General features: G+C 33.1%; 1 protein-coding gene across 1 annotated transcript in view; it reads right to left on the bottom strand.

Moving 5' to 3' along the window:
- LOC115888530 overlaps window positions 1–26,664 on the bottom strand; it is a 239,032-nt gene that overhangs the window by 29,352 nt on the left and 183,016 nt on the right. Inside the window, 3 exon segments of the mRNA XM_030908278.1 lie at window positions 1,014–1,316; window positions 16,785–17,741; window positions 17,831–26,122. Of these exon segments, the coding sequence (XP_030764138.1) occupies window positions 1,014–1,316; window positions 16,785–17,741; window positions 17,831–26,122 (9,552 nt within the window).

A 26,664-nucleotide genomic window follows, 5' to 3' on the forward strand; every position in this document is an offset into this window, starting at 1 on the left:
AAAAAAAAATTAATATCATTAACTTGCGAAAGCTTTAAATAAGTACTCATTGATTTCTCATAAAAAAAAATGAAAAAAGTTTCTTAAACATTGGTATGGAAATGCATAGTTTTAGAGTTACAGGATGTTAAAATTTTTTAAAATTAGTTTTTTTGTAATTATCTGAAATACCATTATTTTTTATTTGAATTTGCTGTAGGTTGGACTAATAGTAATAATATTTAATAATAACTGAGGTAAAGTAAATAATTTATTATTTTTATTTTTATTTTAATTTTATTAATTGTGATTAATAAAATTGCGTTTATCTCATCAAGGAGGTCGAATTCAACAAAATATCGAGAGATAACATTTAATTGGCATTAAAGGAACTACACAATTCTGATATCAAAAGAAAAAGTCAGTGGCGCACATATTTTTTTTGTTTGAAAAATATTCCAATGATAACCCATATGCACGTCCCTGATGAATTAATTGACACTATTTTAGCATTAAAATATGTAGCACTTTTAGTAACTTTTACCCTCCAAATGTCATTCAAATTACTAAAAGTACTTGAAAGAAAATTATAATAAATCGAAAAAATATTAAGACGTTAACATAAGAAATCTCCCCACGAGAGATGACACATGTTTTTTGAAACACCCTGTATAGTTTTATTAGAGATTTTCACAAAAAAAACAATTAACGCTAGATTTCAAAGAAAAATTGAGTTCGTGAAATTAGTATGGCCATTTCATGTGTAAATATTACAAGGTTATGTAAAAACATTTTTCATCATTATAGAAAGAATAAATAAATCATTTTTTATATAGGGTTCATGACGCCACTCCTAGAATAAAAAAATAGCATCTAATTAGATAAGAATTTGAACATTTTAAGTTAATGTTACTTCCGGATGTGCTTATATTTTCAAATATTTTTAACTTTCTGGCATTAATAATTCAAAAATTAATTATTATGTTATTATCAAAAAATAGATAACAAAAATAATATAAAACATATTTCCTTACCTTGACTTTCTGAATGGCCTCTTCGGGCGGCAAATCCTCCACCCCTTCCATCGGATTATCGATCCATTCTTTGACCAGATCGCTGGCCTCCTTGTACCGCTTCCACAGCTCCGCCGCGTTCTGGTACTTGGTGCACAGCTCCTTCAAGTTGGTGCAGGTGGTGTTGTAGGCCGTCACGGCTTCGGCCACGGCCGCCTCGACTTTGGCCGATACTTCGGGGGTGCAGCTGTCGGCCAACGGTTTGGCCGCCTCTCGTAGCTCTGATACGAGGTTCTCGCGCGAGGTTAGGTCCACAGAAAGTCCCTGAATCGAAAAAGAATATATTAGTTTTTCATAAGTTTTTCATAGCATATAAAAATCATTTTTGAGGGATTATTTAATGGATTTATGGAAAGTTTCGAACAATTTGTCACCCTGTATATATAGATACAGTATTTTGTATTAAGCGGCGTTGACACGAATGACAAGAATTGCTTGCGCAAATACTTGATTTCAAGTATTGAACAATGTAACCAGCGTTTCAAGTATTTGTGCAAGTGGTTGTACAAGAATAATTAGTTTGCAAGTACTAGTGTCGTTGGAAGTGAAGAAAATTAATTTTCCATAATTTTATAGAAAATCCAATATATCTACAAGTCATCGTAATATAAATCAAATAACTACTTCTTCGTTTTTCTTGATAAAATAATAAATACTTATTTATTAAACTATTGTAGGTATTTTAAATAAAAATAAACTGCTATAGGTACATTTAAATGAAGTCTATAAAATAATTTCGATTTTGAAAATAGTTACAACTGTCACTAGAAAATTGCCATGACGTCTTGGTTGCCATTTTCTTGGAAAATCTCTCTTTATTCAAAATCTGAGCCAGATAGGTATAGGAAACCCTTATATAGTTTCAAAGAGCATTTAATTCTGATTCGACTTATTTAAAAAAATACAGAGTATTGCATTTGAAATAACGAAGTTTTGATGTCAAATAAATATTTAAAATAAACCAGAAATTTTTGATACCCCTGTATACATTTAAGGAAACAATCAAATTTTTTAGTAAAGTTTATTTCTCTACCTTTAAACTGAGCACAAGAATTAATTCTGAAAGGTAATGTACAGGGTGGGTCAAATTCGACGCTTTTAAATGGAAACACCCTTTTCTATAGGAGATAGACGAAAACTAATATCGGTGTCTGGAGCTCAATTTTCATCAAAAACATGATGGTGAAAACCGCACATCAATATCTGTTACCGTTTCGGGGTTACGGGGTGTTTTTCAAAAATGTGCATTTTTAACAAATCGCTTGGTAACTTTTGCTATCGAAAATTTTGTATTTCTATAAAAACATTTCCAAAGCACCTTTTTACCTAGAATTTAATGGTTTAAGTATAATTTTTTTAAAATTAATAATTTAAGAGTTATCAACAGAAAAATTGATTTTTTATTTTTTACACCCTCTATATTTTTAATTAACTGAAAAGAATTTAAAATTACCTTTCCAAAAATATAGCACACTTGATATTTTGTTATAATCCCCTTCGAAATACAGAATTTTTAAAAGTTCGCCACTTTTAACTAGTAGGCTTTGGATCCTTTATTGATGATATGACCTTAATGGGACTCGAAAACATATTTTTCCAGCAAGACGACACACCGCCTTTGATCGCTGAAGTTATCAGCAAATTTTTGCATTCAATTTCAAGAATAATTGAATAGCCAACCAAGATTCCAGCCCTTGGCCGTCGAGGCCGCCTGACTTAGTGCCCATGGATCTAATCCTATCTATATATTTGCGGAAAAATAAAGGTTCCTTATTCTTCCGTATAATCTAGACAAGAATTAGAAATACTTAGCAGTTATGAGAAGGTATCTTTCACGCCCACTGAGTTAATGAATTCCGCGAGAAATGTTCAAAAACTGCCCTGTCTGTCCATAACAGAAGACGGTTGATATGTCGAACACCTGTAGCAAAATCTCATGTCTTGGTTTGCTATTTATTTTTATTGTTATTAGATATAGTTTAAATATGTTAATGTTGGTTAAATATACTTTAAATTGTTATAAAATTCTGCATCTCTCATAGCAAATATTATTTTCGTTTTAATTGATGCTCACAGCTAGATTTTTTTTGCATTAGAGCCGGTGCCGTTCAAAGCCTACTGATTTAAAGCGGGCGAATTTTTATATACTCTCTATCTCGAAGAGGAATCGAGCAAGATATCAAGTGTATTATATTTTTGGAAAGGTAATTTTAAATTATTTTCAATAAATTAAAAATATACAGGGTGTTCCATATAAAAAATAGAATTTTCTGTTGATAATTCTTAAATTATTAATTCTAAAAAAATTTATGCCTTAAACCATTAAATTCTACGTAAAAGGTGCTTTGGAAATGTTTTCTTAAAAATACAAAATTTTCATAGCAAAAAAGTTACAGCGATTTGTTAAAAATGCATATTTTTGAAAAACACCCCGTAACACCGAAACGGTAACAGATATCGATATGCCGTTTTCACCATCATGTTTTTGATGAAAATTGAGCTCCAGACACCGATATTAGTTTTTGTCTATCTCCTATAGAAAAGGGTGTTTCCATATAAAAGCGTCGAATTTGACCCACCCTGTACAGGGTGTGTTGATAAACTTTTTTATTATAGCATGCATATTTAAATATCTTAAAAACCAAAGCTTTTAAACATATTAAACCCTTATAATAATTCCAAAGATCCAAAAACAAAATAAAATACCGAGTGTTCCATAAGAAAAAATATAGCTGTTGCAGGAAAAAATGGCGCCAAGTAGGTGTTCCGACGACCGAATTATGAGTTTTTTATATATTATTAAAAAACTAAAAGCGCAAAATGTTTGTGGGACGTTAGAAGTGTACAGAGTGTCCCATTTTTGTGTGTTTTACAGGATTTCTCGTTTATGAGTAGAGGTACAAAGATGCGGTTTTTACATTACTATGCTACTTTTTTATAAAACTAAAAATGCTATACACAGATTTGTCCTAGCCTTCTAAGTTCCGGAAATACAGGATGAATTTCCGGAACTGTTTGTATCTTGGTTTTCTTATAATCTATCAAAAAGATGAAAATTGAGCCCCGTAGTTTTTTTTACATTACTAGTATTGCGTTAGAAACAGTCATTTTCGAAATACGATTTCTTTTTAACAACACGAAAACCCTGTACAAATCCATATGTAATTATTTTTCAAGAAATTTTGTTTAAACATTAAAAAATCTGTATATTTTATTCGACATCGGCTATAAAAGGAATGCTAATATTTGTTCTATTTGAGATAATACGTTTAAATAAAGTTTTTGTCGTTAAATCTCAAATTTAACTAAAGCAACGGTCAAATTGATATCTGCTTCGTCATTTTTTAATATAACGCGAAGTCCGTTAAACTTTGACTCATACCCATTGCCAAAGTAACGACTCAATTAATGCTCCCAGACTTTAAATTAATTATTTATAGTTAAGATATGCGTTACGCGTACTAAAACTATAAAATATAAGTAGTTAAAAAAGTAATAATAACTTTATTGTGTACAGTGTGTGTAAAAAGATTAAATTTTCCGATTTCGAAAAAAGTTTTATGCGAAATGTATTATTTAGCATAACCTAATAACAGAGAAAAATCAATTTGTCTAAATGTTATGTGACGATTAACGATGCAACGAATATTGCCGGCACTCGAATTTGCCGAATATTGGCATTTATAAATTTTCGCAAAAATAATTATACAGGGTCCGGCAATAGTGCGTCGGGCATCTGTAACACCTAGAATAAAAAACTTTTGAATTTTGTTTAAGTGCAAACCTAAAGTATGTACCAGGATGTATTTCAGGAAAATATTTTAACTTCTATAGGGTGGCTCAAAAAAGTATGAGTGGACTTGGATGATTATTTTTAAATGGAACACCCTGTATATTATTGCATTTTTGGCTTCCTTTCAGATTACTTTACATAACCCTAAGATATTAATAAATATATTTCGATAGTTTCAGAGATATTTAAAAATAAATCAAAAATATATATTTTTCAGTCTTTCTTAAAAAAATTATTAAAAATACAAGAACCTGTTCTGAAGTTAAAACTATATTAGGTATTTACTTTAGATAGTCTGTACTTACTTTGTTATAAATATGAAAATCGCAAAACATACAGGATGTTGAAAATTCTACGCCAAACTTTCTAAAATATTAAATAATTTTTCTTTGTTTTTTTAAATGGAACACCCTGTATATTATTTTTTCAATAGACGGAGAATTAAAAAATGAACATTTTTTGTATTTAGAGTATTTCAAAATTTTTAACGGTTTCGCAGATATTTGCGGTTTTATATTTCATATGGCATTTTCCACAGTAATTTTTTATCAAAGCCACCCAGTGATTTTTCTCTCGTATTTTACCATTGAAAGCGCCAAATGAAATAATATTGCGCGTATCTGCAAAACCGTTAAAAATTTTGAAATACTCTAAATACAAAAAATGTTCATTTTTTAACGATCCATCTAATAAAAATATAATATACAGGGTGTTCCATTTAAAAAAACAAAGAAAAAATATTTTATATTTTAGAAAGTTTGGCGTAGAATATTGAACATCCTGTATGATTTACGATTACTATATTTATAGCAAAGTAAGAACAGACCATCTAAGGTAAATATCTAATATAGTTTTGATTTCAGGACAGTTTCTATATTTTTAATAATTATTTTAAGAAGGGCTGAAAAATATATATTTTTGATTTATTTTTTAATATCTCTGAAACTATCGAAATATATTTATTTATATCTTAGGGTTATGTAAAGTGATCTGAAAGGAAGCCAAAAATGCCATAATATACAGGGTGTTCCATTTAAAAAAAATCATCCAGGTCCACTCACACTTTTTTGAGCCACCCTATAGAAGTTAAAATATTTTCCTGAAATACATCCTGGTACATACTTTAGGTTTGCACTTAAACAAAATTCCCAAGTTTTTTATTCTAGGAGCTACAGATGCCCGACGCACTATTGCCGGACCCTGTATAGGAATATTTTGTATACCAACGTTGAAAAAACTCAGAGTTGGAAAAAATCATGATTTTTTTAAAAAAATCAAAAAAATCATTCCTAAAATATTTTAATTAAAAGAAAATATGTAAAAGTGGGCAACGCTGTGCCGGTCAAGCTTAATCACGTGACTAAAAGCTTATTTGATAAATATGAACTATATGCATTTTTCTTAATCTTTTTATTCAAAGTATTAATCAATAATTTCAGTTCAGTTTTACATTAATATACACATGTTTTGTACGTTTTACATGTTGCAAGTTTATATAAACTAGAGACTAATAAACTGATAACAATAATCTCACGTTAATCAGTGGTAAATATTTATAAATAGTTCATTTATGAAGTCATTCAAGTTAAAATTTAACTCGTTTAAATCAAAATTTACTAGAGTAGTCTACTTTACTGAAACCTCAGATTATACAGATTATAAACTTTGTTTTTTATTTATTGTTTTTCGTGGTTCCAATTTTCGAAATCGGGTACTAGTTAGGTTACTAGTTTGCGCACATAGCACGCCCACTTATGGCCTGTAAAATTGACCGGCACAGTTATTATAGAGAGATATCGGAAAACCGAATAGCGTCATGCAGTATTTACGCGTACCTTATCATGGTTACGATATGCGCGAGTCAATTTTTAACGCAACACCCGCTAATAACCTTACCGCCTGACGTAATTTGCGGATCAATTACACCAACCGCTATTTCTAAATAACGTTTAAAAATTGCTTAAATGGGCACCTGCGGGTATTTGACAACCGGGGCCGGCGGGCGAGATCTTTTATTTTAGGTTATGTTTGAATTGTTTTGAATTGTTACTTTATTTTGATTAGGTAATTTGATATTTAAGTAGCTGGGATTAGTTTTAATTAAATATATATGGCCCAAAATATGGATTCCACCGTTTCCAATATTAAAGAACCTATGAAGAGGCTTAGGTTTACAGCAGATGACGACTTAGCCCTTCTAAGAGAATTTGTTGCTTGAACAATAAAGCACTGGAAATAAGCACTTTAGTCCTTTAGTTTTAAAATACCTAGTAAACAAAACAATTTCAAAGTTTTAAATTCAAAGTTAGGTTAAGTTTAAATACCGGACGCGACGCGAACAGAATTCTTTCCGATCCGATAACTATAAATGAAGAGAGTTAATACCACCTCACGTAAAGGAAATAACACCTGGCCTTATTAACGTCCATGCACGCTATTCGGTTTAACGATATCTCTCTATTACGCTGTTTATTGTTATTTTACGCGAGTTTATTTTTGCGCACAGGAAATTTTACTCGTTTGCACATCGTCATAAAAAACAAGTTTCGTACCACGAATTAGGGATAATATTTTTATCTGTATACATATAGTATACCTAATCTGTGCTAAAACTAGATTTTAAACATTAAAAAATTTAAGATTGGGTACTGACGAAAAAACAGGGAAATGTTGCATATGGTCGGAGATTTTCTGGTGTCTGTTTATTTGAAGATTCCACTTCCAATCTAATTTTAGTGACTGAATTTATTTTATTTCGTCTGTCTAGAGCAAGAGGTTTCAACTACGGTGTCATGTGATTTTACACAGCCGTTTACTTTAAACTTATCAAATTTTTCCTTGGAATATATGTATATCAAAACATGAGGTCATTGTTTTAATAGACAATACAGTGATTTGATATTATGGTGTTTTTACAAGTGATATTACAACGTTTTTGCTCTTAAAAATATTTATAGTAGAGGAAATGTTTATTAATGTTTTAGAAATAGAAGATATAGGGAATATCAATAAAAGTTGGCGAGCACGTCATCAAAATAGCTATGTTGTCATATTGTAAAGATATTATGTTTTTAACTGATTAGAGAGACCCATTTAGAGCTAAGGTCCATACCAAAGTTATATTTTTTCTTATGTAACACCCGGTATTTTATTTCATTTTTGGATTCTTGAGCCCAAACAAGACATTTATTATAAGGGTTAATATGTTTAAAATCTTTGGTTTTTGAGATATTTAAAGAAATTTAAATATGCAAGCTACAATAGAATAGATTATCAACAACCTGTACATCACTTTTCAGAATTAGTTCTTGTGCTGAGTTTAAAGGTAAGGAAATAAACTTTACCGAAAAATGTTATTGCTTCCTTAAATTTATACAGGGGTACCAAAAATTGCTGATCTATTTTAAGGATATATTTTACATAAAAACTTCGTTATTTCAAGTGCAACACCCTGTTTTTTTTAAAATCAATCGAAGCAGATTCAAATGCTCTTTTAAACTATATTAGGGTTTCCTATACCTATCTATCTCAGATTTTGAATAAAAAGCAATTTTTCAATAAAATGGCAATCAAGATGGCTGCTCGCCATGGCAATTTTCTAGTGACAGTTAGTAACTATTTTCAAAATCCACATTAGTTTATGGACGTTATTATTTAAACAGTTTACTTAAATTTACCCACGTTTAATAAATTTAAATTTTATTATTTTTTAATTATTTTATTAAGAAAAATAAAGCCGTATCTGCTGGCGGCACGAATGAATATGTTACTAGTGTTTTTATTTTGTGAGGAAAATTGCTTCTTGGCCTCAAGAGCTTATGCTCAAAGATATCCAAATAGGAATCTTCCTGATAAGCGTTCCTTTGAAAAACTACTTGTCCTATTTCGCAGAGTTGGTAGCGTAGTTTATAAAAGACCTATTAGGCAGAAACCAGTGGTTGGAAGTGAAGAAAATGAATTTGCCGTAATTGGTTCTTTTATAGAAAATCCATATATCTACAAGTCATCTTAAAATAAAACAAAGAACTACTTCTTCGTTTTTGTTGATAGAATAATAAATAAATATTTAATAAATATTATTTATTAAACTATTGTAGGTAAATTAAACAAAAGAAAACTGGTATAAATTTAAGTCCATAAACTAATTTCGATTTTAAAAATAGCTACTAATTGTCACTAGAAACTTGCCATGAGCCATCTTAGTTTCCATTTTATTGAAAAATTGTTCTTTATTCAAAATCTGAGCTAGACAGGTATAGGAAACCCTAATATAGTTTGAAAGAGCATTTGAATCTGCTTCGATTTATTTAAAAAAATACAGGGTATTGTATTTGAAATAACAATGTTTTAAGGTAAAATAAATATTTAAAATAGACCAGCAATTTTTGGTACCCCTGTATACATTTAAGGAAGCAATAACATTTTTTAGTAGAGTTTATTTCTTTACCTTTAAACTCAGCACAAAAATTAATTCAGAAAATTAATGTACAGGGTGTTGATAATCAATTCTTTTGTAGCATGCATATTTAAATATCTTTAAATATTTCAAAAACCAAAGCTTTTAAACATATTAAACCTTTATAATAAATGCCTTATTTTATGCCCAAGAATTCAAAAATTAAATAAAATACCGGGTGTGTTCCATAAGAAAAAATATAACTTTGGTATGGATCTTAGCTCTGACACACCCTGTATATTTGAAAATAATTTTAAATCGTGCACATTTTCTCCCCACCTATACCCATAAAATATTTTGTTTCTACATCTTTCCGTTTTCGTATAATCAACCGAGGCGAATGAGGTGCGCCACCCTGTTTACAAAAAACTTATTTTTCGATATTATCTACTGAATTCTATTGCACTTATTAATTAACACCCTGAATACTTCTTTAAAGTTGAAAAATAATATGTAATATGCAATTATAAGAAAAAATTAAAAATGGCTGATCTTTATGAGAAAAAAATTCGGTACAAAACTTGTGTTAAATTAGTGATATAAACGAATAAATATAAATATTATTAGGCCCTACATATAGCTCAAATTTTACCTTATGTATTCTTCCTTAATTTTACAATAAATTAATTTGAATGTTGTATTTTATCCTGCTTATCCTTCGATAACTTTAGTTCTTGATAAAAAAATAACTAATCTTACCGCTTTTTCCTAAACGAAAAGCCACAAAAACGAACCGAACGTAAACTGGAAGATTTAAAATGTAAATTAAATTGTTGTTAAATATTTAAATTTTACGATAACGGCTGACATCGGAGCGCAAACAATACCCAGCGAGGTCGGTTTTAACACTGATTCCAAATAAGCAAGAAACGCGAATTCTATAGTCCAGTCAATTCAGAATTACGAAAATACACACCCTAATATACATTTATTGAGTACTATTATGCTAAATATTTGTTTTGCTAAATATTTTGTAGTTTTGCTAAACAGTTTTTTGATTTTGATGTTTGACATCGCGTATGGTAACACATCAGTCATGTTATAGATGCTGCTTGTCGGTATTTAGTAGATATATTATGCCCACTTGCACCGGTTTTCGGTGCAAGTGGGCATTATAATTTTTTACACTGATTATTTTATACCAGATGCGTCTAAAAAGTGGCTCACCCCTATAACTTTTTATTTTTTCAGATAAAAAAAAACGAGATTTGGTACGTTAGTATATAAATTAGGATTGATTGACGTATTCAATTGTTTTCGGTCACTTCCTGTTTCACCGGAAATGACTACAACGTTTGATTTTTAAATGGCACCCATTCTGAATAGAATTACTTATTATATGTCAACTTTTCACATTCTCGCTTAATAAAAGATCGTATTTTAAAATTCAATCTAGAGTGCAATGGCTAGGTTAAAAATACTAACTCTTAATCAAGGAGTTTTGGAAAAATAGATTTGATCATCTAATGTTTTTAGTTTTTAGTGTCTTGTCCTTGCCAGTGATAAAATGCTCAAATCGTATTTTTACTATTTTTAATCATATCTCAATGGTTTCAAATGGAACGAGGGTTGCTCATTAGCATATTTGGAAAAAGCATATTTTTACGAATAATTTGATACCACACACTTGGTATTTCGAGTCAAATTGTCGTTATGAACCGCTTGTTGCAATTTCAAATAAACCATATGTGAAAATGTCAAAAGTTGACATATAATATGTCATTCTATTCAGAGTATTTAAAAATCAAAAGTTGTAGTCATTTCCGGTGAAACAGGAAGTTTCCGAAAAAAAACGGCGTCAAGGACGGGTGGGGTATGACAATCGATGATAATTTTGGTGAGGTCAGTCTCTAGATGTCATTTACTAAAAAATGTCATAAAATTTTCCAAAAATTAACACCAATTATAGAAAAATTAAAAAAGGATAGAACGTTTCCAGATACATAAATCTATTTAAAATAAAATATTTTTTCTCGAATTTTAAACTACACCATTTAAAAATTATTTTTACTCAATATGAAAATAAATTACAACCTTCTTAAAACCAACTGGCAGTCAGCACCATTAAAAAATAAGAAAGAATACGGGCCAAGTAATGACGTCTAGAGCTTGACGTAGCCAAAATTCTTATCGATTGTCATTCCCCAGCCGTCTTTGACGCCGTTTTTTTTCGATCGTATGAAACTTTAGCAGCATTTAAAAGAACAACTTAAATATAAATTATAAATTATTATAAATAGGCTCTAAATAAATTAACTGTATAAATAACAAGCCACGAGACTTTAAAGCATTGTGTGCTTTTAATAAAACAAGTATGCTAAAACACTATGCTCTGGTAATTTATTATTATGAAAATATATAGAAATAGATTAGAAAATATATTCGTTTCAAGAAAGATTTTGTGAAAAAACTTTTTATTATGATTCAATTTTTTTTGGCACAGAAACGTTTTTTTTTATTATTTTACTGACCATTCATTAGTTTATTATAATTTATAAAATTCCATTCTATTTTGTGTAAAAATATGTTTTTTTTTTGTTAAAATCAATTTACATCCTTCAAAATGATTATTTAAAAATTGTGTATTTAAAATAGTCCCAATAAAAAAATATGCAAATTGAATTTAAAATTAAAATAATTCAATATTTATTTTTTTCAAAACTTGTAAATAGAAAATATTTAAAATCCAGTTATTAAATCAACAATTTATCTATTTCTGCATTCAAATTATTTAAGAAATGACAAAAATGCCTACTTTAGAATTCTATATACTCTACCGGGTGCGCCTCAAAAGTTTTTTATCCCCTGTAACTTTTTTATTTTTTCAGATAAAAAAACGAGCTTTGGTATGTTAATATATGACATAAATTAGGATTTATTGACGTATCTAACTGTTTTTTGGTCACTTCCGGAAATGACTACAACTTTTGATTTTTAAATGGCACCCTCTGTATGTTTTTACTTTATTCGATAGAAAATGACACTCTGAATAGAATGACATATCATATGTCAACATTTTCGCATATGGTTTATTTGAAATTGTGACATGCGGTTCACAACGACAATTTGACTGGAAATTTCAAGTGTGTGGTACCAAATTATTCGTAAAAAAATGATTTTTCGAAATATTCTAATGAGCCACCCTTGTTCCATTTGAAAAAAATTGAAATATGATTTAAAATACGATTTGGACATCTTTTAACCGCGGCCAGGACAAGACACGAAAAACATTAGACGATCAAATCTATTTTTTTCAAGGCTGCTTAATTAAAAATTAGTGTTTTTAACACAGCCATGGCACTCTAGATTGAAATTTAAAATACGATTTTTTAAGCGAAACATTTGGTCTTGATCTTTACATCCAAAATGTGGTCAAACTATATTCATGAACGAAAACTTTTTTAAACTGTGTAATAAATAATAAAGAAGATCCATTTAGATTCTACATCAGATCTATGAAACTAGTACTAAATATGACTTGAAGTAATATAATTAAAAACGCATCTGAAACGACTGAACTATTTTAATTGTTTTTCGTTCTCAAAGTATTAATTATTACCGCTAATTTTTTTGCGCTGATTTTGCTAATTAAAACAATTTTTTAAACAAAACAAATCACTCTTCCCTACCTAAAACAGCAATTAGAGGTATTTAACCTAAATAAACACACACCGCGTGTTTAAACGGACCGAACGTGTCAAAGCTTCCGTTTGTACACTAGTCACTACCGGTACTTTGTTGAAATGTTTGCGGTACTCGATCGAAAAGAATGTTATCGGCTTCATGGTTAAATCGGAACTGCTCATCCGTTTGCTAAATTTCTTATAAGAATGCGTTTTTGCACTATTTTTAGTCAAAAACGATAACAATAGATTTGCTAAGACGATGTAAATTCCAGTAGTTATTCCATATACAGGGTGTCACTGCCTTAGTTTGAAATAGAAATTTATAGAGAGCAGTAATATACAGAATGGTCCGAATTGTATTCGGCAGTATATTCTGCAGATAAAAATAAGTAAAAAAGTTCGTATAAATCTAGGTCCTAAAATGGTTCGTTTTCGAGATACAGGGTGTAGAAGTTTCATATTTATTTCGATTTTTTTCGTATAATTTATGAGCTAAAGCCGATATTTGGATGAAAATTGGCGTCTGGGTGTTTTTTGACATGAGAAATTCGATTTCGATGTCAGTATGATTCCTACTTGTAGAGGGCGCCACTTACATAAGAATGACGCAGTGGCGGACTAAGGGGGGGGGCGGAAGGGGCAGTCTGCCCCGGGCCCCGTCTTTTAGGGGGCCTCCAAATCTTAGGATTTTTTTTAATCAACTGGCAAACAAAGCCAATATGTGTTCAGTAGTTATTAAGCAGTTTGTAGGTGGACTATGCAAACCATACGTATACGCCAACTATAAACAGTATAAATGGAAGCAGATATTTACTTAATTATCAATTATCAGGCCCCAGTAGTTGTGATTGGCATTTTCTATTTAGGAAATTAAATAAAGGGATAATTTTTTTGGTTTAAAATATCGAATAATTATTATTTTTTATATACATATTTTGAGACTGAACTTATTTATTTTAGCTTTTAAGTTATTTTTCAATGGTTTCATTATTTATTTTTACTGAATAAACATTTTAAATTACATCCAATGCACAGCATAACTTGTATTCTAGCTTCTTTAACCGATGATGAGCAGTGAAGTCTTTGGTGTAACGGGGGCCACGGGCCTGAGACAGAGAAGGGGCCCCTCGGATCTTGGAGGACTTACAAAATCGCGATATTTTGTCGCGGTATTTCCCTGGAACGGTAGCGAAAGTAACGCGGCTCATATGTAGAACCGGTATTTTCATCACTTTGTCATCATAAGTTGCCATTAAATACATGCAAACATTGTTTTATTACATCAAATTGCATTCGTTTTTCAATTTGAAAATATTATAACCTTTAAAAAATTGATGTTATCGTTTTTCTGCAGCCTTTTTAGAGCTGGGGCACTTAATACTCCTGGGACCAGGGCCCATCAGATCCCTACGTAAAGACGACACTCCTGATGAGTAACATATTTATATCTATATCGATTTTTATTATAATTATTACAGTATACAGAGTGTCCCAGACTGAGCGTGCATTAGAAGTTTTTAGAGAACCACAATATCTAGATCGAAGTTTTTCTGCACATTATTGTTTTACAAGATCTATCGATTAAAAATATTTTCAACATGGCGACACCTCCGGAAATACCGGAGTTTGACAGAAACTTTCTTTTTTTAAATGGTGTAAATATAAAAAGTGGATTTCCATTTGAAAAAAAAATGATTTATGATAATTTTTTAATCGCTCAATTCCATGACATCTGCTGCGGTCATTATTATATGACATTCGGACTATTTAATTTTTGGCATAGATAGCCACATGTCTTCTCTTTATGGTACAGTGGCTGTGGCAATCACTAAATTTGACATTTAGGCTATATACATATTATTGACAAGTAGTTTTTTCCTCCAAAAATTATAAATATTTTTTTTCTCAAAAACGGTGAACGTTTGGTTAGAGTGTTTAATATCAAAATTCATAAAATTTTACAGAGAATTTAAGTAAGTAATAAAAAATGCGGTCATCCATTTGAAATAAGAAAGTTGCTGTCAACTTCCGGTATTTCCGAAAGTGCCGCCATATTGAAAATATTTTTAATCGATAGATCTCGTTGTGAAACAATGATATGCACAAAATCTCGGATCTAGATATTGTAGTTCTCTAGAAACTTCTAATGCAGGCTCAGCCTGGGACACCCTGTATAAATACTTCAATTTTGTCAACCATTATACATAAGTCATTCAATTTTTACAAAATGTGCATTAGAAGTATATCATTATCTGAACAGACCGGGGGCCATATTTAGCTTTGCCTCCCCGGGCCCCCGATAGGCTTAGTCCGCCACTGGAATGACGTTCTAACATTTTACAGTATAGTATTACAGTACTGAGCGAAAAAATATACATCCCCGTCAATTTTTGCTCTTAGTTCTCCAGATATTTGAAATCAAAATAGTCAATACTTACTTATTAATATAGATAGTTATTTATAGTTATTAATAAATATGAAATGTGTTTGTGCAAAATATTCGACAGAAACTGTTATCGCATTTATCTATTATTATTATATCGTATTTGTTTCTAGAAAAATTCATGATTAGCTTAAAAAAATAAAAAAATCCCCAAATTGATCGTTTCAGTCAATAATATCTAGTCAACATGTTTATTTTTTATCAATAACGAGATGTATTGACTATTTCCATTCCAAACATCTTGAAAACGGTTACATGTAGTATTTTTTACATAAAAAAGACGGAAATGTATATTTTTTTACTCAGTAGTTTTATACAGGTACGGATGAAAAGTTATTACTCTTCAAATCAGTTAAAAAATATGTAGGTGGTGCCCCCTACAAGTAGGAGTCATATTGACATCGACATCATATTTCCCATGTCAAAAAACACCAATTTTCATCCAAATATCAACGTTAGTTCAAAAATTATTTGGAAAAAATCGAAATAAAAATTAAACTAACCTAAACCCAAAATTACATTGAATCCAGAAATCCTATTTATATTAATATGTGAATATTCAGAAAAAAAAATCATTATAATCCTATACTTTGTGTTGTGTATATTTTAATCTAAAAAATCAGTTTAACCATAGTAACTGAATCTAAAAATCTCTAAATACAAACATTCCATTCGATACCAGACTTTTTTTATGCGCTACCTTCATTTTCATGTTTAGGTATTTATTAAAAAAGACATATTTTGCAATATTAAAAAATCGATCTGTGTACAGGGTGAGTCGTAAATAAGTACAAATATTCTTAAGGGTGGTATATTTCGACCCCAAGAACACGTCTATAAGGTTTTTTTTGACAAAAAAGATGTTGAAAATCGTGCATTTTTTAAATTTTCCTATATATTTTAGAAAACTTTTTAGAACTGCCTGGCTTATCGCAAATTTGCCCATGGTATAATTTCTTAATCTCTGAAAAATACAGAAAATCAAAAAGCTCAGCAAATACAGTACATCTGCTGGATCTGTGTCTATGAAAGGAATGCGGACAAAAAACATTTAATTTGATTTGACGAGTGCGTCACCGCAAATGGCAAATTTGTTTAATTTTTATTGATGGGACGCGTCGTCTGTTTTTTTACGAAAAACATCGAGAGAATATCGTTTCCCCTCTCACGGATTCCCCATAGTTACAGAACGGACGGACGCACAGTACATGCTGTCCGAAAATTTTTAAAAATAAATATATTTTTTTTAATTTTCAAACCTGAATAACTCGGTTATTTTGGACTTATTTGAAAAACGGCAAAGAGAAAATATGTTTCTTTAATCGATATCTACCAGCCCTAAAAATATTTGTACTTGCACTTTGCAAACTCACCCTGTATTACTTAATCTAAAAAGAAAACAAGAATTACTAACCTCGAGTCTTTCTGTTGCTTTCCTCAATCTCTCATAATCCACGGTACCCTGAACAGTCAGCAACTCAATCATAAAATCAGCTTCCTGGACGCTCTGTTGTACCAACTCCAATTGTCGTTCGAATCGTTGCCACAAAGTCAATCTGCTCCTCAGCAATGCCAATATTTCTCCGCATCGTTTCTCCAACGCAGTATGATCGTCTTGGAGTTGAGAAATTTCCTTCTCCACCTTCAGAGGTGATACAGTTGCCCTCAGCCTCATTGGAAGTGTGTGCAGGAGTTGACGAGCACTCATCAGGTCTTGCCAGAGAGTAACTAACTCTTCACCGACTTCGTAACAATCGTTGATGGCTTTTTCTATGGCGTCGCTTCCCATTTTTTCGGTACCTTCACACTGATCCAAAGCTTTGTCCAGTTCAGAATGTTTCCTTCGTACACGTGCTAAACCTTTCTGGATGTTTTGTAAACGTTCAGTAACAAGAAGCCCTCCTTGGAGTTCTTCAGATATAACTGATTCCAAACGATTGGACAAAGCTAACAAACTACCAACTTTATCTGATTCGGTAGCTGACAACAATCCTAACTTTCCAAGTTCGTTTTGGATAGTGTCTAATCTCGATGACATAATCTGCAACCTCTCAATATACAAGCTCAGTTCTTCTTCAGTCTTGATCACTCCACCTAAACTATCTACGTCTTGCTTGAGTTCTTGAAGCTCTTGTTCGAGTAAAGCTAGCTTTTCGTTGACAGATATGTCAGGAGCGGAGATAGTACTCATGATGGACGAATGAATACCGTTTATTTTGTCTGTTACTTTTAACCATTCTGTTTGGAGTTCAGAATGGAATTTTCTTTGGAGCATCTCGTCCGAAACTGGTACGATTTGAAGGGACTTTTCAAGGGCTTTAGTCGAATTCTGGCGGGCTGTATTGTGAACTTCATGTTGTGCTTTTAATTCCTAAAAAACACATAATATATTTTATTAAATTTTACATAAATTATATGATTAAAATGAACCAGGAATCTTAATGCTATTTTGAAACTTACCCAGAATTGTCTGATATGCCCTCGAGGTCCAGGAATCTCCATTTTCTTCAACTGCACTTGAACATCTCTTAACCACGTCTCAACCTTGTCACTCAGTATATTGTAAATACTCCAAGACTCGCCAAATGATAAAAGTCTTGTTAGGTTACTCTGAACGTCTTCTTGTAACCTCGTAATGATCTCCAGAGATTCTACGTATGTTTGCTCAATTCCTGAACATTCTACCAGCTCTTGTAATTTTACAGCAACATTATGAAGATGTAACAGCTTAGCATGATGATGAGAGATGTCTAGGGCTAACGAATTACATAAATCGATATATCTGTCATAATCAGACGACGTGACGTTGTTGAGCTCAGGTACACGTTGTTGGGCAACTTGTAACCATCTGATTTCCTCTCTGGTTCCTTGTTCCAAAACGGTCCATCTTGAGGCAGCCAAGGACATTAATTGGAATCTTCCGGTTGATTTGTCGAGAATGATTTTCGATCTTTCGTACAAGTCTTGATGCAATTCAGAATGAATAGCTCTAGTTTCCGAATCTAGATTTTCTTCCAGAGATTCCAGAATAGCTCTACAGTGGCTGAGATTAACGAATATCTTGCGATGAGTTTGCATTTCGTCCTCTAGATGTTCGAGGTTTCTAACGGATACAGGACTTTCAACCAGTACCCCTGCCGATTCAATAATTTGACTGAATTCTTTTAGAGTCTGTTCATAATCATACGCGAGATTTAGTAAAGTCAAAGCTTTTTGTCTCTCTACGTCGATTTGTTGTTCAAGTTGTTTGCTGAGATCGTGGTTGACGTAGACCTCATTTGGAATTTCCCTTCCTGGATAATCTCTCAACAAACATTTTGCAGTAGCGATTAAATTCACTGCTTTCAAAATTATATTTCTGTTTTCATTTTCTAGTTCTTCTAATTCGTTCAGTTTAGTTTGAGGAGAAGCGTCAGACTCTTTTAAATCACTAAGTTGACGTGTTAGGGTATGTATACGTTTAGTAATGTTGGATACGCCATCAATAAAGTCATCCCACCTCTTCAGATCTCCAGAAGCTAGTTGTTCATTCTCTTCAGTAACATCTTCAATAATTTTGACTTGTCGTTGCAGAGAATCGATATAACTTTTCATTCTCTCTCTATCGTCTTCGTTATAAATTGTATCTGTTTGTTGCAGGACAAATTGAAGCTCCTCGACTTTTTCTTCTATATTAACAATTTCTTCTTTCAAATGATTGAATTCGTTCACGCGTTCCTTAGATGGACCCTCGGAAGTTTGTTGTCTGTTAACATATATTCTGTATTCAATAGTTTCTAACCAAGTAGTTATCGTTTTTACAGTTGTTATCACAGATTGTTGAATCATATCTACATCACGCTTTTCAACAGCTTCCTTCAATTCCTGTATGTTTTGTTGCACATTTATGTTTCTTTGCTCAACACTTTGTTCAATAATTATTTCGTTCAAAGTAGCTATATACAGGACACTACTTAAATGAGTAGTTGTCCTAGCATTTTGAAGGTTCTTAATTCTTTCCAAAGATTGAGCCTGGTTCCATCTGATGTCTACTTCATCAAATGATGCTGGACCTCGTTCGGCTATTGTACTCTCAGCAGGTTGCCTCCAGGTAGAAGTAGAATAATCTGGAGGTGACAAAGGTGAGTCTGAAGCTGGCGTCAAAGGAACGTCTGTTATTATAGAGGGAGCCTCCACTTCCTCAATTGTAACTGTAGCGGCATGTTTTGCTTTTGTCCTAGTTTTAACTGGTGGCTTTTGTTTAGACTCATCACTTCTTACAGTTGGTTGTTCTTCTGTTATAACTGGTTTTTCAGCAGAAGTTGTTTCCTTTTCTGAAACTTCTACAGTGAAGTCCTTAGTTGAAATATCATCAATTTTAACTGGTTTATCGTTTATTAAAACAACATTTTCTGGGCGACTATCAAAGGTATTAGTGGCTGTTTCATGCTCTTGTTCTTTTGTTAAAAACTCAACAGTAGAAGATATATGTGATTTATTTCCCTGATCTGCACCTACTAGAATTTCTGGTTCGGGTGTCTTTTCTTTAAATTCGGCCTCGGTTAAAATTGACTCCACAGTAAATGTTGCTTTTTGAGGTTCAATACTGTCTTTTTGTTCGACTACTGTATAGGTATCTTTAGTAGCTAATTCAACATCTTTCGAAATGTTACCAGAAATACTCACATTTACTGTTACACCAGAATCAACATCTGAAAGAGATATATCTTTTGTTGGTTGTATTTGATCGACAGGCGCTTTACTAAGCTCTTTTATTTCTTGAACCTTTTCTTCGGGAATATCCGTAAATACTTTTGAAATAACTTGAGCCTCTTGGTGCTCATATGGCTGAGGAATTAGTTCCGGTAAACTAGTCGGTTCTTCTAATATATTTACGGTTTTGGTGAGTTCTTTAAAACTTAATCCCTTCTTAGTAACATCGGAAAATGTAACGTTGCGTTTGGGAGCGTCAATTCCAGATGCCTGTCTGTGAAATACTGAAAATTGATCTTTTTCTTTATTGTCTGATTCTTCCGATTCTTTCGGTTTCTTGTGCTTTCTACGTTTTCTTCTTTTCTTCTTACCATCACCTTCGCGTTCTGAGTCCAGGAAAGTAATAGTTTGATTTTTAACTTCTGCACCTTCGACATTAACTTCAACATCGAACTCTCCAGACGAATAGTCACTAGCTGACTCTTCTGATATTTGTTCAGAGATTTCTTTAGACGGTTCAGTAATTTCCGTCACTTCAGATAATGAAATTACATCGGAACTGTCAGTGGGAACTGTCAGTACTGCTTGAACTTGAATTTCGTATTCCTCGCTGGAACTCTTAGTTGGCGTTGGAGATGGTGTAATAGGAAGTTCTCCAATTTCGCTAATTATAACAGGACTAGTTTGAACAAGGGTCTCCGATGTTTCTACTGGTTCTATTGGAATATCTTCCCGAGGTGAAACGATAGGAGATACAATTGGAGTAGTTTGAGTAACATTTTCAGTGGTTTCTATAGTAGTTACTTCTGCAACCTGTTGTGGAGCAACAACAGGTTCTGATTGTATTGGTTCTGGCTCCGGAGATGTTTGTACAGAGAACTCAGAAACACTTGGTTCGGCCTGACTTGCAATCTCGCTAGACAAGACAGGCTCTGGAGGATTAGTTTGTACAGCGTTTTCTTTACTGTCGACTACAACTGTTTGTATTGCTGACTCGCTTCGTTCACTTGGTGGTTCCGGTGTTATGGTTTGAACATTTTCATCAATTACTTCCTGTTTTTCTGGCGTTACTGTTTGAACGGAAAATTCAACGGTTTCTTTAATCTCTTGTGATATTTTTTCAGGAGATACAGGCTTTGAAGTCTGAGTTACAGTATCACTTGTTTCAGTTATAATTTGTGTTTCTGATTCTTGCATTTCAGGTCGGACAGATACGTCAGCTTCAACAAAAGTAACTTCTTCCGGTTGAGTAAAGGCTTCAGCTGTTTCAGTTGGAACTTCAGGCGAAGTTTGTGTCGACGCTGGCCCAGTTTCATATGGCTCTATTTGTCGTGGTTGAGTTTTAACAGGTTCCTCCAATGGTGGAGTTGTTTGAGAGACAGTTTCTTGAGTAATAACTGCTTCAATAATAGGGACAGTAGTAACAATTTCTGTTACAATATTCTTGGGAGATTCACTCTCTGGTCTAAGAACTTCTTCTTCTATGATTTTTACTGTACCTGGTTCTGACTGACTAGAAATTGTACGATATGTGTCGTTTGGAGATACAATAATTTCTTCGTGGGCTTCTAAAACCTTAGTTTCGTCTTTAGATTCGACTTCAGGTTCTGTAGTTTCAACATCAGGTGTCTCATCTTCAATGTTGTCTTCTTCTGTAACACCTGGCTCTTCAGTATCTTGTTCGACCTTTTTCTTGCCCTTTCTACGTTTCTTCGCTTTCTTGGCCGGCTCTTCAATATTAACCGCTTTTTTAGAATCTTCGTCAGCTTCAGATTCTCCGATAGGTGTTGTTTCATAAACAGATTGTGGTACATTCGATTCCTCAGACTCTTTGACTTTCACTTTCTGTCCACGTTTTTTCTTTTTTCTCTTTTTCTTTTCTTGGTCGTGTTCATCGGGTAAACTCTCATCCAACGTTTTATCTGCCTCATAACCAGTGTCTCGAGCCTTCTCAGATATCTCCTCAGATTCGCTAGCAGCTTCGAAAGCTTCTAGTGTCGGTTTAGGCGTTTCCTCTGAAGCCACTGAATCGTCTGCTATAAAAATGTCCGTAGATTCAGCTAGAGATGTATGAGTGGATTCTTCTTTGGTTTCGATTTCTTGTGGTTCTTCAACTGTGCTTTCGCTAGATTGTTTATGTTTCTTTTTCTTTTTACTTCGTCGACCTCCGTGGTCAATGTCACTTGGACTAGAAACTTTCTCATGTTCACTTTCATCTTTTGACGCAATTGGAGATACAATTGGTTCACTCGATATTTTTGACAGAGATTTTTCAATATCTGTTTCTAAAATTGGCGAAGGTTCAATTGATTTTACCGGTGAATGTTCGATTGATTTCTTTTCTGGTTCAAGTATTTCGGGTTCTTTTTCAACGACTTCAGTTTTTGGTTCACTTACTAATGATGTTTCAGACAACGCTAATGAAATTTCAACGTTTTGCCTTTCTTTGTTGAGAAAATCTGATACGGTAGGTACATTAGGTTTCAACTGCGGTGTTTGAAGGATTTGAATTACCGGCTGAGATTCCTGCAGTGATAAATCTATTGATACATTTTCTGATGGATGTTGAACGGTATATGCTTTAATTGTTTCCTGTTCTTTGATCACATCTGGCTCAAAAGATTGAACTGTTTCAGTTGTAACTGTAGTTAAATCTTTTGATGGCAATACTAATTGCTCTGGCTCAACTCTAGTAAATTTGGATTCCAAAACTTGTTTTGCTTCAGATATAGTTGTGCTTTGTAATGACTTTTCTAATGGAATCTCTATTAGATCTGGTGATGGTTCTTTAGTAACAAATTCAACAACAGTCTCTATTTCTGGCTGCTGCGTTACATCTATTGGTTCAGAAATTTTTGTCTCCAGAATTTTAGTTTCTTCTTCAATACTACGCTCAACATATGATTTCTCTAATGGTATTCGCACTATATCCTCTTGCTTTCCATCTAAAACTTGGACGGATGGTTTTTGAGCAGTTTCTTTTTTTACAATTTCTGCAGTTTCTATTGATGTCTGTTCTGGGGTTGTTTTAACTTCATAAAGTGGCACTTGTGAGGTATGTGTTCGTTCACCGGATAAGAAATCTTCTATAATATTTGCATTGATTTCACGAGTGACATACGATGGATAAACCTCCTCAAATGGAGGTGCACTAGGACTATGCTGATCAATGATTGCCCTTGACTCGGTTTCTAAAATTTCTGGTTGGAGATTTTCTGTTTCGGAAATTGATACTTCTATGGGCTCTAATGTTTCGGTTGTGGCAGAAACTGGAACTATTTGTTGCGTTTGTGTAATTTCTACTTCTTGAGTTTCCAAATTAGCTTGATCTTCTTTTAACGAAACAAATTTATCATCTGTCTCTTTAGGTGAAATAGTTACAGTAGTAGCTTCACTTAGGAGTTCAGACAAAGGTTCTTTTACTTTATCTTCAAGAGTATCTAAAACAATTTCTGGGATTGATGTCTGATCTTCTTTTAACGAAACAAATTTATCATCTGTCTCTGTAGGTAAAATAGTAGTTACTGTAGCAGTTTTACTTTGGAATACAGAGAAAGGTTCCTTTACTATGTCTTCAAGAGTATCTCGGACAGTTTCTGTAATTGATGTCTTAATATCAATATCACTTTCAACTGGTTCTTTTTTGGTTTCCTCTTGTAGTCCTAATTCAGTCAATGGAACGTCCTTAACAACTGTTTCTTCAGTAGAAATATTAATTTCTTCCTTTGGTCTTTCATGAGATTCATCAATTCTAATAGTCTCCTCTAAGGTTATTTGCTTTTCATCAGGCGAAATAATATCGACAGGACTTTCAATTATAATTGGAGATAGTGGTTTTTCTTCTGTAGGTGTACTTGTTTCTTTTGGTGCAATTTCTTTTGTGGTAACTACTTCGGTTGGTTTTTTTTGTGGCGATTCAACTTTGGTAGTATCTTCAACAGCCGTTTCTAATTCAACAGAAACAGATTCATCAACATTTGTTATTTTAGAAGACTCGTCACTAGGAGCTTTTTTACGTTTCTTCTTCTTATCTTTTTTACTTTTAGGTGCTTTATCAACGGGATGTGCTTCTTCAATGTTACTACTATCAGGTGAAGGGCTTGCAATTGCCTTTTCCTGTTCGATAAATTCCCTAGTAAGAGAGGAACTTGATACCGAATCTACTTGGGTTTGTGTGGTATCTAATGCTACATGCTCGTCAACTACAGGTTCAGTGGCCACGTACCTTTGGTCTTGTTGTTCTGCAACAGTTTTCTGTAGAAATTCTTGACTTATATCTACTACATTTGATTTTTCTTTAGGACTGGAAGTTTTGAACACTGTCTCTGGTTTGGTTTCGCTTGTAATAACTGTTACACCTTCGGGTACGTCTTCTTTTGGCCTCCCTTGTGCGTCAAGAACCACTGTAGTAGATGAACGAGTAACAGTTACTCCAGAAGGTTGAGGTATCGGCTGATCACCGAACTGTTGTTCTTCGACAATCTTTCCGTCCTGGGTTCTAACCACGTTTATGCTAACTCTAGGAATACCTTCTTCAGTAACTTCGACTTCTTCAGGTTCTTCGATAACTTCTTCCGTAACATGTTCCTTTCCATCAATAATCACGGTCTTCCTAACGATTCTTCGAGTCTTTCGGATAATTCTGCGCCGTACTTGCTGCACGACGGCCCGAACGCTAGAGCTGGTGGTTTGAATGTGACTTCCGTCTAAGGTAAGTTGAGCTTCATCCAAAGGTACCAACTTATTTTGTTCGTTGTCGACTAAAGTTATATCGCCTTGGTGTAATTTCAAACCTTCTATATTAATATTGCCGGGTTTTGAACTACCTGTGACGGAGTAATGAACTTCCGGTTCTGATTGGAACTCTTTGACGTCGACATCACCTTCCGGTCCTCCAGATACGACTTTACCGCCGTACTGTTGCGACGTGAGTGTTTCTTTTCGCCCATCTCCCGAAGCTATGGAAGTACTACTTTGCTGACCTTGTAAAGTTATTTGCGAGAAGGATTGAGTGGTTGGAGGTCCATCTCCTTCAGTTAGAGTTTTCAGTGTGGTGTATTGTTGTTGTTGGACGGACTGTTGTTGCCTAACCACGGTTCTGTGAAGTTTCTTTACGATAATTCGTTTGGTGCCATCGGCATCCACGATAACTTCTGTGGTAGTTTCATCGGGTTCAACGAAAACGGTTTCGAACGGTTGATTAGGCTGAGCGCTGATATTTATTTCGGAGATTCTGGTTTCCGATTCCGGTCTCTTCCTGTAATTTGCTTCCACCTGTAAATCGTCGGGTTCTTCAACGATTGGTTCCGGATCCGCCATGGGTTTGGTCGCTATTTGAATAATATCCTGTTCTCCAGAGGTACGTTTTGATATAACTATCGTCTCTTTTCTAGGTTGTTGTTCGAGTTCGGAAGATTCCGAAAGTTGCGTTTGAATTTGGGCATCGACTGGTCGATTATAAGTAACGGTAAAGTCTTTAGTCAACGGTTCTTCGCGAACTGGTTCAGGTGATGATAGACTTCTCCCAGTTTGAGTATGACTATCTGCAATCGGTTGAGTAGCTTTTTCGGCAGTTATAAATTCCTCGACAATGCTCTTCGTCGGTTTAGCCTCCTCGACGGGCATAGACGAAGAATCCAAGGTAGCTTCCAGAGATAAATCACTGGTTTGAGTTGCCTTGACTCTCTCTTCGCGAACTTTCACTAACTCCGTCTCTAGATACTCTATTTTATGAACGATTAAGGTTTTTTGTTCGGTAAACACTACAAATAAACTATTTAACTGTTCGATTAACACTGTTACTAGATTCTCGAGTTCGGGATATTTCTTAAACTTCTCCAAATCCTTTGTGAGGCGTTTCAAGGCTCTTTCTTTTTCGGAAAGTTCTTGATTTAGCTGGTTAAACCTCAAAATGTAATCTTGTATTTCTTTTTCGTCCGTAGGCGAAACAAAACTATTTATCGTCTCTACAGTCGTCGTTATCCATACTTCTATTTGATGGAGGGCTTCTTGATATTGTTCCAACTCTTCGCGTCTCTTCTTTTGAACCGACTGAGCGTTCTGAAATAAACCAAAGTGTTAAATGTGAGCATTTTCTAAAAATAAAAATGGCGCTTAACATTTACAGATCGAAAATAAATGTAGCGAACTTTAATCTACGATTATTTTATTTTGAATAACTACCTAAAGGTCAGTATATTTATTCTCGATTGTAAATTTATATATTCTAAAGGTATAAACTGTGTTAAATGTTGTATTAGAAAAAGATATATTTAAACCAGAAAACATATCTCAAGGTTATATTAAAACATGATTTAAAACCAATAAAGATGAAATGTATGTTACCTAGACGAAGATTTTACTGAAGAAACTCCAGTAGCAAAACGTTTGGGCTAAATGGATCTTTTAATAAAAATCATCATTATACAGTATGTCCGCGGATTGTCTTTACAAGAGCAAACAATATTTTATTATTAATATTTTGAGAGGAATGTATCATTTTTCATAAAATGTTTTGCTGGTTCTAAAATGGTTGATTATACTTTTCTGAATTCCGATACCGCATAAGAAAAAATTAAAAAAAAAACACGAAAATTGGATGA

This window comes from Sitophilus oryzae, unplaced genomic scaffold (genome assembly GCF_002938485.1).
Source record: "Sitophilus oryzae breed Bouriz unplaced genomic scaffold, Soryzae_2.0 scaffold_801_pilon_pilon, whole genome shotgun sequence".
NCBI lineage: Eukaryota > Metazoa > Arthropoda > Insecta > Coleoptera > Curculionidae > Sitophilus > Sitophilus oryzae.